The sequence below is a fragment of the Nerophis lumbriciformis genome, linkage group LG33 (assembly GCF_033978685.3).
Source record: "Nerophis lumbriciformis linkage group LG33, RoL_Nlum_v2.1, whole genome shotgun sequence".
In the NCBI taxonomy this organism is placed as follows: domain Eukaryota; kingdom Metazoa; phylum Chordata; class Actinopteri; order Syngnathiformes; family Syngnathidae; genus Nerophis; species Nerophis lumbriciformis.
Window position 1 is genome coordinate 4,238,134 of NC_084580.2, and position 15,525 is coordinate 4,253,658.

Here is a 15,525-nt window from a genome sequence, read left to right on the forward strand (position 1 = left end):
TTCTTTGAACGCAGATTTCTTGCCGGGACATATGGTACAATGCAATCGACAAGATAGGACGGAGCTAGACCGTGTAGTATTTTATACGTAAGTAGTAAAACCTTAAAGTCACTTCTTAAGTGCACAGGAAGCCAGTGCAGGTGAGCCAGTATAGGCGTAATATGATCAAACTTTCTTGTTCTTGTCAAAAGTCTAGCAGCCGCATTTTGTACCAACTGTAATTTTTTAATGCTAGACATAGGGAGACCCGAAAATAATACGTTACAGTAGTCGAGACGAGACGTAACGAACGCATGAATAATGATCTCAGCGTCGCTAGTGGATAAAATAGAACGAATTTTAGCGATATTACGGAGATGAAAGAAGGCCGTTTTAGTAACACTCTTAATGTGTGATTCAAACGAGAGAGTTGGGTCGAAGATAATACCCAGATTCTTTACTGATTCGCCTTGTGTAATTGTTTGGTTGTCAAATGTTAAGGTGGTATTATTAAATAAATGTCGGTGTTTAGCAGGACGGATAATCAGCATTTCCGTTTTCTTGGCGTTGAGTTGCAAGAAGTTAGCGGACATCCATTGTTTACATAAACGACACTTTCATCGAGTCAGATCAACAGCCTCTTGCACGAGGAGACTTTTATTCTTCTTCTTCTTGAACATAACACACAACTGCACCAGAGCGCCCCAAGTGGGGAACATGTGCTATAACAGCCAACCTATACAACAAAATCACACAGAGTAAGAGCGCAGATCAATCTCAACACCCCCACTCGCTATTAGCTCACTGTGTTAAAACAATATGTAAACAATATTTCAAGAACATCTTCCATGAAATCAGAGCCGGCCCAAGGCATAAGCGTACTAAGCGCTTGCTTAGGGCCCCGCGGCCACCAGGGGGCCCCCAAAAGCAATTAACAAAAATTTCTTATTTTTTATTTTTTGCATGTACGAGTCTGACTGATGATTTCTAAATGATCAAAGATATATTATTGTACAAAAACACAATTTTAGGTCAACAGAGTGCTGCTGCTGATCTAGGCCTAGTGATTCTTCCTGCCTCTCTTTAAATGTAAAACTGCGCCTCTGCTGCACCTGTGACGTTTGCCGCCCGCCGTGCAATGCCAGTGCGCACTGGGCATCAAAAGCGCAGATAGAGGCAAAACAATGTCACAAAAAAGGACATATCCTTCAGGTGCAGAAAAAAGGAAGAAGAAGAAAGTGGAAGAGGAGAAAAAATGCCATGATAAAGGTATGTTTGCATGACTTGGTAATAAAAAGTTTATCAAAGAGATTTGTAGCTGTAATTACCTTTAGCTAGGTGACGTTAGCTAGCTAGCAATATGTTTTTAGCATCAGGTGCTAGCAATATGTTTTTAGCATCAGGTTACTAGTGAGATATGTTGTTTGCAAAAATTGTTTGCAGCAGAGCACGGTAATTTATTTGAGTAAAATAAACATAATTTTTTACATCAACTCATAAGTTATGTGAAACTTCCCCAGGAGCATTGTTAAAATACTTTGGAGGCACAGAATCAGCCCAGAGCCAGTCCACATCCTCAGGCTCAACTGTGAGTGATGAATCAGGTGAGGAAAAGACTGTCACGGTTTTCATTTAATTTCTTAGTATAAACATTACACTTGAAGGGAAATTAATATAGTCAAAGTATCTCATTAATATGTGTGCCTATATGTATGTATTTCATCTTAGGTCCATCTCCATCCTCTACAGTGCTCTCTCACACACCTCCACCCTCTGTGCCCACTGTCCCCTCCATGTCTGAAACCACAGCTGATTTATCTAGTAAGTTAACTGCAAAACACCCTTTGTAATTGCTCATTGTACTGCAGAACATTCTGAGATTAATAATTATGTCCAACAGTGCAATTTAATGACCTTATAGGTCCTTCTTTTTTAGTCATTGTCTTTCTTTGGTCACTTCCTCAGCAACTTCCACCACAACGTCCCCTTCACACCATGGACCATCATCAGCTCCGCCAGTTGACCCAGCTGAGTGGCCTTCTTTCCTCTCAGATTCAGACAGGACTGAGCAGGTGATCAGAGGACCACTGTCTATTAAGGAGAACTTTTCATTCCCCAAACGGCATGATGGCCGAAGTTTTCATTATCATTATACCTACAGACAGCTAGTCAATGGCGAAAAAGTCAAGCGTAGCTGGCTGACTTATTCAAGAAGTAAAGATGCAGTCTATTGCTTTTGCTGCAAATTATTTTCCAAAAAGTCCTAAAAACCGGCAGCCGAGGGACAGCTGGATTGGGTCAACATAGGTGCACTGCTGAAACAGCATGAAAACAGTGAAGATCATTGTAGCAACATGGTGAAATGGAAGGAATTTCCCTTGCGTCTTTCAAAGGGGAAAACTATTGAGAATTTAACTTCAGTAGACTGCGCTCTCTTTGTACAAAGTAAACATTAAATATGAACAATTAACTAAAAATATAAACTAGTAATTAAAGACTACCGTATTTTCCGCACTATAAGGCGCACCGGATTATTAGCCGCACCTTCTATGAATTACATATTTCATAATTTTGTCCACCAATAAGCCGCCCCGGACTATAAGCCGCGCCTACGCTGCGCTAAAGTGAATGTCAAAAAAACGCTGCGCTAAAGTGAATGTCAAAAAAACAGTCAGATAGTTCAGTCAAACTTTAATAATATATTGAAAACCAGCGTTCTAACAACTCTGTCCCAAAATGTACGCAAATGTGCAATCACAAACATAGTAAAATTCAAAATGGTGTAGAGCAATAGTAACATAATGTTGCTCGAACGTTAATGTCACAACACACAAAATAAACATAGCGCTCACCTTCTGAAGTTATTCTTCATTCGTAAATCCTTCGAATTCTTCGTCTTCGGTGTCCGAATTGAAAAGTTGCGCAAGCGTGGTATCCAAAATGGCCGGTTCCGTCTCGTAGAAGTCATCGGGAGTCAGTGTCGCTGTTGTTCTGTGAATCCTGCCTTCCGGAAAGCTCGGACCACAGTTGTGACCGAAATATCTGCCCAGGCATTTACGATCCACTGGCAAATGTTGGCGTATGTCGTCCAAGGCTGTCTGCCCGTCTTAGTGAAGGTGTGTTCGCCTTCGGAGCTGTGTGAAAAAAGCCACCCGGCCTCTTCGCGTAAACTTCCCTTAACCACTCGCTCATCTTTTCTTCATCCATCCATCCCTTCGAGTTAGCTTTTATGATGACGCCGGCTGGAAAGGTCTCTTTTGGCAAGGTCTTCCTTTTGAATATCACCATGGGAGGAAGTTTCTGGCCATTAGCATGGCAAGCTAGAACCACAGTGAAGGACGACTTCTCATTCCCTGTGGTGCGAATATTCACCGTACGTGCTCCCGTTCCACAGTGCGGTTCAGTTGCTGTGAAATACGGTAGTAATCCGTGTGCGGATGGAGAGATTGCGTCTTTTTATGAACCGGATCGCTTAGTAGGAGCCATTTTGTGGTCTTTACAGATGTAAACAGGAAATGAAACGTACGGTGATATCCGCGCGTTTTTTCTTCTTCTTCCGGGGGCGGGTGGTTGCTTACAGTAGAAGAAGAAGCGCTTCCTGTTCTATGGGGGCGGGTGCTTTCCTTGGCGGTTGCTTGCGTAGAAGAAGAAGCGCTTCCTGTTCTACCGGGAAAAAAGATGGCGGCTGTTTACCGAAGTTGCGAGATCGAAACTTTATGAAAATTAATCGTAATAAAGCGCACCGGGTTATAAGGCGCACTGTCAGCTTTTGAGAAAAATTGTGGTTTTTAGGTGCGCCTTATAGTGCGGAAAATACGGTAATATGTACAAGACTGATGAGACAAGATGACACTTTTACCGTAAATGCAAAGCTTTATCACTTGGACTGTTCAACCCCAGGCCACTCTTGTAGCTGAATGTTTTCTACATTTTAAGATTAGGAACCATATGTGGCACTCTGGACATCATTCGTTCATTCATTGGTATTATTTATGTTATAAACTGGGCCACCCCCATATCTTTATAAATGACATGTCATTTGTAAAGACATGCCAGGCTGACAATAGGATAATGTAAACAACACTGCCAGAGCCGCAATGAGTTTATAGTAGGAGTGTGAATGATCAATCAATATTATTGGCAGAAATAGAGGGCCCCAAAATCAAATTTTGCTTAGGGCCCCATGGAGGCTTGGGCCGGCACTGCATGAAATGAATGAACTGCCTTCGCACAAAGTTGCACAATAGCCTGATGTGCTACGTCTGTCTGTTTCATTTGATGCCCAACTTGCATCACAGTAAACTGTCAGACCGAGTCTTTCAGTTACATTCTTCTTGAAGTTAAGTCCTTGTTCTGATGTACCTTTTAGGTATCTGAATATATGTTTCACTGTATTCCAATGTTCCATAGTAGGTTCATTAAAGCGTTGGGATAGTTTACTCACAACAAAGCTTATGTCAGGTCGAGTGCATGTTGATAAGTAAATTAAACTTCCCACTGCTTCTCTGTACTGTCTTGGTTGTTTCAACTTTTCAGCATTTTCTGCGTAATCAAGTTTTGGTTCACAAGGAGTTTCTCTTGGTTTACAATTTTCCATATCAAACCTTTGTAAAACCTTTTTCACATATCTCTCTTGTGACATTTTGACTAGTCCATTTGTTTGTTCAAAGTCTATTCCTAAGAAATGTTTTAGGATTCCCAAATCCTTCATTTTGAATCTCTGAGTTAACATTCTTTTTACATCCTGCATTGATTTTTCACTTGAAGCAGCTAAAATAAGGTAATCTACCCAAATAATAAGTATTACCTTTTGACCATATTTTTCTCTTGTGTACACACAATGATCTGCTTCATTTTGCACAAAGTCATTTTCACATAAATGGGTGTGTAACACTGTATTCCAGTTTCTGCCCGACTGTTTGAGTCCATACAATGATTTGTTCAGTTTACATACCAGTTTTTCACCAGTGTTAGAGTTTTTCTCGTATCCTTGTGGTTGTTCTAAATAGATTTCACAGTCTATGGGTGCGTGCAGATACGCGGTCTTCACGTCCATCTGATGTAAGATTAGGTCCTCCTGTGCCGCCTTCTGCATGAGAATTCTTACACTTAACATGTCAGCTGTCGGTGAAAACGTGTCTTCGTAATCAGTTCCTACTTTCTGGTCGTATCCTTTGGCAACAAATCTCGCCTTATATTTATTAGATCCATCTGTGTCTGTTTTGAGTGCATAAACCCACTTTGCTTTTAAAGCTCGCTTACCTGGTGGTAAGTCAGTCAACTGGAATGTGTCATTTTCCACTAGTGAGTTCATCTCCTCATCCATGGCGTTTTTCCAGTGCATTGACTTGGATGATAACACGGCTTCCTGATAAGTTTCTGGAATGTCACAAACTGCTCGATAACAGAAATCAACGCATGTTTGTAATCTGTCCAATGAATCATCAGTCTCAAAATCTTGTAAATAAGCTGGCTTTTGTTTTATCCTGAATGGATTCTTTCTGATTTCTGTTTCGGCATTTGCCGCTGACTGTTCCACATCTTCCTGCTCATTTAAATCCTCAGTTTTGTTTTCAGGTTGAACTCTGTCCTCATCCTTCTGGTCACTGTCACAGACTGCATTGTCTCTGTTGCCAATGTCATGTCCTGCGTATGGCTCCAAAGTTTGTGTCTCTCTCTCTACACTTGTTTTGGTTGCGAATCTCACCAATCTGATCTTTTAGACCTTTTCCATTTCTGGATAATATACAAGGAAGGCTGGGCTGTTTTTATCATATCCTATGAAAATGCCCTGCTCACTTTTGGAGTCTAGTTTTCCTTTTTCTTGTTTGTAACTAAAACATGTAGACCCAAACTTTTGCATTTGTGACACATTTGGTACTTTTCCTGTAAGTAACTCATATGCTGTTTTCTTTGTCCGTCTATTGTAACACCTGTTTCTAACATGAGCTGCTGTTTGAATGGCATAGTTCCACAAATAGTTTGGTAGTTTGCTTTCTATCAGTAAGCATCTAGCCATGTCAAACAGTGTTCGCCATTCTCTCTCTGCTGTGCCATTTTGGTGTGGCGAATAAGGCGCTGACGTCTCATGTCTTATTTTGTTCTTTGTTAGTAACATTTGGAACTCTCTGTTTGTAAACTCAGTGCCGTTGTCTGAACGTATACACTTCACATCTCCATAGGGTGCTACATCTGCTAAGAACTTTTCTGTTGCAGCAATTGCATCACTTTTTGACTTAAGAAAATATACTAATACAGCACCTGAATAGTCATCTGTGAAACATTGTGCGTATTTGTGTCCTTCTATGCTTTCAGTTTTCATTGGCCCTGCTAGGTCTGTATGGATTAACTCCAGGGGTTTATTTGCTTTAGCATCTAGCTCCCTATTTCTCGTTTGGGTAAACTTGCCTTTTGTACATATTTCACACATCTGATCTGGCTTAACAACATTTCCCTTAATTACCATACCTTTGACCACAGTTTGGAGTTTGATTACATCATCATAGTTGCTGTGCCCTAGAATCTCGTGCCATGTTTGTACGTCATGATAAACTTTACACTGATCTAAATTTGCATCAACAGTTGGTAGATAATATAGCTTCTCATTTTCGTTTATGTCAAATCTGTTACCATCTTTAGTGATCATGTGGCTCTCTCCTTTCTTGAAAGTTATGGTTGCTCCTCCGTCGGCTGCTCTCGCCACTGAAAAGATGTTGTGGGCATATGAGGGCATGTACAGAGCATTTCGTAGTTGTGCCCTGTGCTGTCGTCCATCGCTGTCCACTAGATGTATCGTTGCTGTTCCTCTTCCTTGGGCCATTCCACTGCATCTTGTCCCATCAGCTAGTTCCACTGAATGAGTCTCTGGTTGAAAAGTGTTGTCAAAGCTTGTAAAGTTATTTACATCATTTACAATGTGGGATGTCGCTCCTGCATCCACCATAATGCCTTTCATCTTTATTTTGGGTGCTGACTCACTTTCTTCTTGTGCTGCTTTGAAGAGGTAATCATTGGATTGTTCATCCGTAACCTTTCTGACATTGTCTCGTTTATCTTTCTTTTTGCATATGGTTTCTTGGTGTGTGTTGCTCTTACAAAAGTTGCACCACACTTTTCGGATACACATTCTTGCTCTGTGTCCTTTTAATCCACATTTGAAACATGTCAGATCTCCATCTTCACTTCTACTTTGAGTGCTGCTGGTGTACTTCTTCTGGATATTTCTATCTTGTTTTGTGAACGTTTTCATCACATTGTCTGTTGGCTCAGCAGTACTAATTTTCTCTGACTCTTCGTAAATACGTAATCTTCTTTTGAAATATGTAAATGTCACATTGTCTTCATTTTGCGTTACATGTACAGCTAATGGCTTGTAAGAGTCAGGTAGGCCTCCAAGAATCATGGCTATGATCAGACTATCACTGAGAGTCTCACCGGCATCACGAAGTGCTGTAATCAGGTTTTCTGCTCTGATGATGTAGTCCGTAGTTGACTCTCTGTCTGCGTTCCGTAGTTTTGTCAAGGACGTGTACAGGTTGATTATTCGTGGCTTGCTTTTTCCTGAGTAATGGTCCCTCAGTATTTTCAGTGCTTTCCTGCCATCGTATGCAGCATCATGTCTTATTAAAGACAAGCTTTTATCATCAATCAACCTGATGAGCTCTGCATAGCAGTCTGGATTTTGTATTCTGTCCGCTGCTGCTTGCTCTTCTCCTACTGGTTCATTTAGAACAGTGTCTTTCAACTTTAAAATATGTAAGTGTCCCAAAAATCTTGCTTCCCAAAGGTCATACTTGCTTTCGGATCCATCAAGGTACAGTTGCGGGGATACTGCTCCAGTAGTACGAGCCGCCATATTTGTTTAAGCTCCGCACTTTAGCACTATGCTATGCTAATTAGCTCAAACTTTACCGCGGTTACTTCTTCTTCGAGGGTACACGCTACTTTATTGGCTAAAGTCACTTTTATGCTCCGTGTAATACTTCACGTTTGCAATACCTTTATCCTTCGTCAAGCAGTTCTCCTCTGTTAGCTCAAGTCCACACCTGCAAACTTTCTTGGCTTCTCTGTCCGTGCGTCGACTCAACATTACCTGGCCTTGTTTGCTTGAGTTGGCTGGAATCTCTGGGGTTCCTGGGCACCATAACCTGTTAAGGTGTTTGAGCTAATGGAGTTCTTTGGGGTGTACATGAATGACACTTTCATCGAGTCAGATCAACGTCCTCTTGCACGAGGAGACTTTTATTCTTCTTCTTCTTGAACATAACACACAACTGCACCAGAGCGCCCCAAGTGGGGAACATGTGCTATAACAGCCAACCTATACAACAAAATCACACAGAGTAAGAGCGCAGATCAATCTCAACAGCTTTCATTCACAATCCTTACTAAGACAAACATTTTTTTTTTGGTATAAATTCTAACTAGTAAATAAATGCTAGTAGGGATGTCCGATAATGGCTTTTTGCCGATATCCGGTATTGTCTAACTCTTTAATTACCGATACCGATATCAACCGATACCGATATCAACCGATATATGCAGTCGTGGAATTAACACATTATTATGCCTAATTTGGACAACCAGGTATGGTGAAGATAAGGTACTTTTTAAAAATAATAATAAAATAAGATAAATAAATTTAAAACATTTTCTTGAATAAAAAAGAAAGTAAAACAATATAAAAACAGTTACATAGAAACTAGTAATTAATGAAAATTATTAAAATTAACTGTTAAAAGTTAGTACTATTAGTGGACCAGCAGCACGCACAATCATGTGTGCTTACAGATTGTATCCCTTGCAGACTGTATTGATATATATTGATATATAATGTAGGAACCAGAATATTAATAACAGAAAGAAACAACCCTTTTGTGTGAATGAGTGTAAATGGTGGAGGGAGTTTTTTTGGGTTGGTGCACTAATTGTAAGTGTATCTTGTGTTTTTTATGTTGATTTAATAAAAAATAAAAAAATAAAAAAAGATACCGATAACAAAAAAAACGATACCGATAATTTCCGATTTTACATTTTAATGCATTTATCGGCCGATATTATCGGCAGGCCGATATTATCGGACATCTCTAAATGCTAGCATAAGTCTGCCTATATAAAGCCCTTACAAAAACATAAACACTTTCATCAACATGCTGTAAGTATATACTGTACGTAATGTAAAGTTAAAGTACCACTGATGGTCACACACACACTAGGTGTGGTGAAATTACTCTCTGCGTTTGACCCATTCCCTTGTTCCACCCCCTGGGAGGGGAGCAGTGAGCAGCAGCGGTGACCGCGCTCGGGAATCATTTTGGTGATTTAACCCCCAATTCCAACCCTTGAGTGCCAAGTAGGGAGGTAACGGGTCCCATTTTTATAGTCTTTGGTATGACTCGACCTACCGATCTCAGGGCGGACACTCTAACCACAAGGCCACTGAACAGGTAACAACAGGCTAATTCATAACAATGTCCAATTTACGTATTTTTTTTAACGGATCATTTTAAGCATACGGCGGCGCATTAATTTCGCAATCGCATCACAGCGTTCAACATCACGGATTGTTACTCACTGCAGACTTCGTGAAAGCCAACAAACATAATTAAACATCACTTACTGTACAATGTCTGCTCTCACTTGGATGTCGACTGTTAGGATTTTGAATTATTCCCATTTCAATGAAGAATGACTCATAATTTCCCTTGTGGATCAATAAAGTTTGTCTAAGTCTAATCCTTGCGAAGAAAAAAGGTGGTGGAACGAGGCGTCTTGCGGGTCTTTTTCGCCATTCCCGGGTCTAAATTGGCTGTCAAAGTTGACCAACTTCTCAGTGTATGCACACATCATTTTGCTATCCAGGTGAGAGACATGATTTATAATCTTGAATAAACTTTCACCAGCTCAAGGTGAGAAAAACAGCTCACCAACTGATGATGTCAACACAGCAGCATAAGGAAGTCTCCTCTCTCTGATCAATGCGCCGCTAAATGTGGGTCCTTAACGTTGTTAGCACTTATAATAAGTGAAGTGAAGTGAATTATATTTAAATAGCGCTTTTCTCTAGTGACTCAAGGCGCTTTACATAGTGAAAGCCAATATCTAAGTTACATTTAAACCAGTGTGGGTGGCACTGGGAGCAGGTGGGTAAAGTGTCTTGCCCAAGGACACAACGGCAGTGACTAGGATGGAGGAAGCGGGGATCGAACCTGAAACCCTCAAGTTGCTGGCACGGCCGCTCTACCAGCCGAGCTATACCGCCCCATAACAATAACAGTATCGCTAATACTTGGTTAATATTCAGGTCACAAAAAAACCTACAAAAAATCAACAACCCCCATCTCCCTTCCCTCCTCACGATTTCACTCAACAATGCAAAAATATCACCTATTTTACAAATCATTTTGTTCTTCTTCGCGACGGCCGCATGCACGTCTGTTCGAGTGTAATAGAAGCCAGTCCATTTCAAGTAAAGTGCTGGCGATCCGGGAGACTGCCTGTGTTTTAGCTCATAGTAGTACGCTACACGGGCGCTGTGGGTTTGAGCAGAGGGGACAAAAAGCAGCAGGGAGAGAGAAAAAAAGCAGCAAGGAGAGAGAAAGAGAGCACACAATTGCTAGACGAGGCTGAGCAGTTTGTGATCGACAGCCATGAACACCAACCATTGCATCCGACCGTCAAAATCAGGGTCTCTGTTTGGGTGAGGCCTTTGGGCTTCAGACCAGGTAAGTCCGTGCATTGGTCATGTAAATGGAGTATTTTTGGCGCTTTTTGGATGGTTATATATTGGGTTTTATGCTAGGAATAGACGCAATAGACTAGGGTTGTACGGTATACCGGTATTAGTATAGTACCGCGATACTAATGAATCATTTTCGATACTATACCGCCTCTGAAACGTACCGGTCCAGCACGCCCGCGTCGTCGTCACGTCGTGTCATTGTTGGTTTACAAGCAGACGAGCATGTTCGGCGGCACACAATCACAGAGTACTTACAAGCAGACACAGTGTGTAGACAGAAAAGGGCGAACGTACACATTTTGGCTTAAAAACGAACAATACAGGTGAAGTTATAACACTAAAACACCCTCAGCAAGAGGTGCTTTAAGACACTGCTTTAAGACGTCCATCCGCCGTCGGCAGTGTTTTAGCTACTTCTAAATCACTAATCCTGGTCTCCATGGCGACAAATAAAGTAAGATTTCTTACAAGTATCATCCCTGCAGGATGAGGAATAGCTAAACATGCTTCACTACACACCGTAGCTCACCGGCTTCAAAATGTAAACAAACGCCATTGGTGGATCTACACCTAACATCCACTGTAATGATATCAAGTACAGGCACGTAACAAGTCGATACTACTATGATTACGTCGATATTTTCTGGCATCACAACATCTTTTGTTTTAAAAACAATCATATTATGTTTATAAACTCAGGAAATATGTCCCTGGACACATGAGGACTTTGAATATGACCAATGTATGATCCTATAACTACTTAGTATCGGATTAATACCCAAATTTGTGGTATCATCCAAAACTAATGTTAAAGTATCAAACAACAGAAGAATAAGTGATTATTACATTTTAACAGAAGTGTAGATGGAACATGTTAAAAGAGAAAGTAAACAGATATTAACAGTAAATGAACAAGTAGATTAATAATTAATTTTCTACCACTTGTCCTTAATAATGTTGACAAAATAATAGAATGATAAATGACACAATATGTTACTGCATACATCAGAAGACTTATTAGGAGTCTTTGTTTGTTTACTTACTACTAAAAGACAAGTTGTCTAGTATGTTCACTATTTTATTTAAGGACTAAATTGCAATAAGAAACACATGTTTAATGTACCTTAAGATTTTTTGTTAAAATAAAGCCAATAATGCAATTTTTTTGTGGTCCTCTTTATTTAGAAAAGTACCGAAAAGTATCGAAATAATTTTGGTACCGGTACCGATACCAAAATATTGATATCGGGACAACACTACAATAGACGTAATTATGTCGTGGCTCCCATTGGCGGACTTTTATTTACGAGTTACTGTAGATTGCATAAAAAAAAGGCAAAAAGGCAAAATCCCCAAACGAGTTCAGTTCCCCTTTAAGACTTAAGCAAAGCATTCACACTGCAATTGCCCCTGATGTGACCTTTATCTGATTTTCCTTTAATGTTAGCGTGAATTACTCGGCTATTTTTCAAATTCATATGCGGTAATAAAGCAGATTTTTAATAATGGGTCGCGTTCATCTGTTTTAAACCATCGCAATTCTTCGCCAAATTAGACATTAGAAAAGAAATGGTGAGAAAACGGTCAGTAGTGAAAAGAACACATTAAAGTCCCACTCATGACTCTGACTTCTCACCTACATTGCAATAAATGCACCACAGAGTGCCACAGACAAAATTCTAATATCAATTCTAATACTTGAATGTTGACTCCGGTTCCACAAAATTCTTGAAATTGCCACAAATGTGTCCGGACTAAAACCGAAATGAGAGACCAAGTCAAGGCTCAGAAAGTTTTGCTGTTCATTTGTTGGCTACTGTAGAACAGAGTACAACACTTTATTGTCATCCAACACCAAAACATGATGGAAATTCCGGTGGCTACTCTCTTAGGTGCATTTAAAATACAAGACAAACAATAAATAACATGTTAAAAATAAATACCAGTAAGAGCATCAGTGATACCGTGAAAAACAGATTCAATATCCTAATGGCCCTTGGGTAAAAACTATTTTAAACTATTTTTGACTTGCTCTTGTGTGACCAAAATCTGCCAAGCAAATTATTACTGAGGTTTTACTTAGTGTAAAAAGTTTGATAGTGATCCTTTAAAGGCCTACTGAAATGCGATTTTCTTATTTAAACGGGGATAGCAGGTCCATTCTATGTGTCATACTTGATCATTTTGCGATATTGCCATATTTTTGCTGAAAGGATTTAGTAGAGAACATCGACGATAAAGTTCGCAACTTTTGGTCGCTGATAAAAAAGCCTTGCCTGTACCGGAAGTAGCAGACGAGTAGCGTGACGTCACAGGTTGTGGAGCTCCTCACATCCGCACATTGTTTACAATCATGGCCACCAGCAGCAAGAGCGATTCGGACCGAGAAAGCGACGATTTCCCCATTATTTTGAGCGAGGATGAAAGTTTCATGGATGAGGAAAGTGACAGTGAAGGACTAGAGGGCAGTGGGAGCGATTCAGATAGGGAAGATGCTGTGAGAGGCGGGTGGGACCTGATATTCAGCTGGGAATGACTAAAACAGTAAATAAACACAAGACATATATATACTCTATTAGCCTCAACACAACCAGGCTTATATTTAATATGCCACAAATTAATCCCGCATAACAAACACCTCCCCCCTCCCGTCCATATAACCCGCCAATACAACTCAAACACCTGCACAACACACTCAATCCCACAGCCCAAAGTACCGTTCACCTCCCCAAAGTTCATAAAGCACATATATTTCCCCAAAGTCCCCAAAGTTACGTAAGTGACATGCACATAGCGGCACGCACGTACGGGCAAGCGATCAAATGTTTGGAAGCCGCAGCTGCATGCATACTCACGGTACCGTGTCTGCGTATCCAACTCAAAGTCCTCCTGGTAAGAGTCTCTGTTGTCCCAGTTCTCCACAGGCCAATGGTAAAGCATGACTGTCATCTTTCGGGAATGTAAACAATGAAACACCGGCTGTGTTTTGTGTTGCTGCAGCCGCCCGCAATACACCGCTTCCCACCTACAGCTTTCTTCTTTGCTTTCTCCATTGTTCATTGAACACATTGCAAAAGATTCACCAACACAGATGTCCAGAATACTGTGGAATTTTGCGATGAAAACAGACGACTTAATAGCTGGCCACCATGCTGTCCCAAAATGTCCTCTGCAATCCGTGACGTCACGCGCAGACGTCATCAGACCGAGACGTTTTCAGCAGGATATTTTGCGCGAAATTTAAAATTGCATTTTAGTAAGCTAACCCGGCCGTATTGGCATGTGTTGCAATGTTAAGATTTCATCATTGATGTATAAACTATCAGACTGCGTGGTCGGTAGTAGTGGGTTTCAGTAGGTCTTTAATTTAGATACTGTCCATTGTTGCTGGTCTTTTGGGACAAAGTAGACACATGTCTACTGAGCTCCTTAATGATGTTTGTTTTAGGTTCCTCTTAAACAAGGTTTTGTCTAGGGTCAGCTGACTCTTCAGAGTGTATTTCCCAACTTTCTTTAACTTAACTACTTTGACCCATGACCCTCACATTTAAGCTTCAAAATGCACAGACTCGACCTGACAACAGGACTAAACCTAAACCCTGAACAACAAGCCGGTCTGTGGCATTTTCATATGAAAATGTATGCAATAAAGTTTTGACAATAGATCTGAAGCAGCTCGAGGTAACCACGGAGATCAGTGATTCTCAAACTGTGGTACGTGTACGACTGGTGGCAGTAGTGGTCCGCCAAATAATCACTTGATTCAAGTACAGTGTTTCATTTTTCTATATTTAAAGACAGTGTTACTGTGTGTAATGTTACAGTGGCCAAAAATATTAAATATACTTGTTAAAATAAACCTTTGCCTTGTTTTTAAAGAATACTTAGGCCTACTGCGCTACTGTATTTTAATGTTGGTTATTAAGGTGGTGCTTGGAGAGCCAAGTTTTTTTCTCAGGTGATACTTTAAGAACCACTGATGTAGATCACAGGTGTCAAACTCAAGGCCAGGGGGAAAGATCTGGCCCGCCACATCATTTTATGTGGCCTGCGAAAGCCTGGAAATTTTGTATCAATAAAGTACTTTTTCTTACTAAATCTATTCCTTTTTTCCATTTTGACAGAAATAAATACATGTACTGCATGCAGTTGCAAATCTTTTAAACTTTAATATTATTAAAACATTTCAAAAAAGTTATATTAACATACATAACAACATTTTTTTTTGTTAAATTCCAAATACATACCATATTTTTCAGACCATAATGCACACCAGATTATAAAGCGCTCTGCCAGCGAGCGGGTCTAATTCCATACAAAAGGCGCATCAGATTATAAATCGATTTAAGGGGTCGTATTACGATTTTTTTTTTTACATTTAAAACATTTCCTTGTGGTCTACATAACATGTAATGGTGTTTTTTTGCTCAAAATGTTGCTTAGATTATGTTTTACAGACCTTTTACAGCTGCTTTCTGATCGTCTTGAGCAGGGGTCCCCTGGTTAAAAAAATTGGGCCGGGGGCCAGGCTGTGTATATATATATACATATATATATATATATATATATATATATATATATATATATATATATATATATATATATATATATATATATATATATATATATATGTCATGTCTGTGTGATCATGTTTTGTTTGGCCATGTGCTTTTTTGGATTTTGTCAGTTCCTGTTTTTTCCACTCACCGTTTTGTTTCCATGACAACCCATTAGTTTTCACCTGTCCTCATGTCACACACCTGATTCATTTGCACTCACGCACCTGTTGTTAATCATGTCTGTGT

The 15,525-nt window shown here is 40.1% G+C and overlaps 1 protein-coding gene across 4 annotated transcripts in view; it reads left to right on the forward strand.

The window, feature by feature from the left end:
* LOC133575798 (somatomedin-B and thrombospondin type-1 domain-containing protein) overlaps positions 1-15,525 on the forward strand; it is an 85,440-nt gene that overhangs the window by 1,699 nt on the left and 68,216 nt on the right. For 2 of the 4 annotated variants that reach the window (XM_061928643.1, XM_061928645.1), the window contains exons 2-5: positions 1,192-1,248; positions 1,500-1,583; positions 1,708-1,800; positions 1,945-2,051. The exons of the other annotated variants lie outside the window; for them this stretch is intronic. In XM_061928643.1, coding sequence (XP_061784627.1) covers positions 1,192-1,248; positions 1,500-1,583; positions 1,708-1,800; positions 1,945-2,051 — 341 coding nt within the window. The remainder of the gene's footprint in view (positions 1-1,191; positions 1,249-1,499; positions 1,584-1,707; positions 1,801-1,944; positions 2,052-15,525) is intronic. 4 annotated transcript variants of the gene reach the window in all.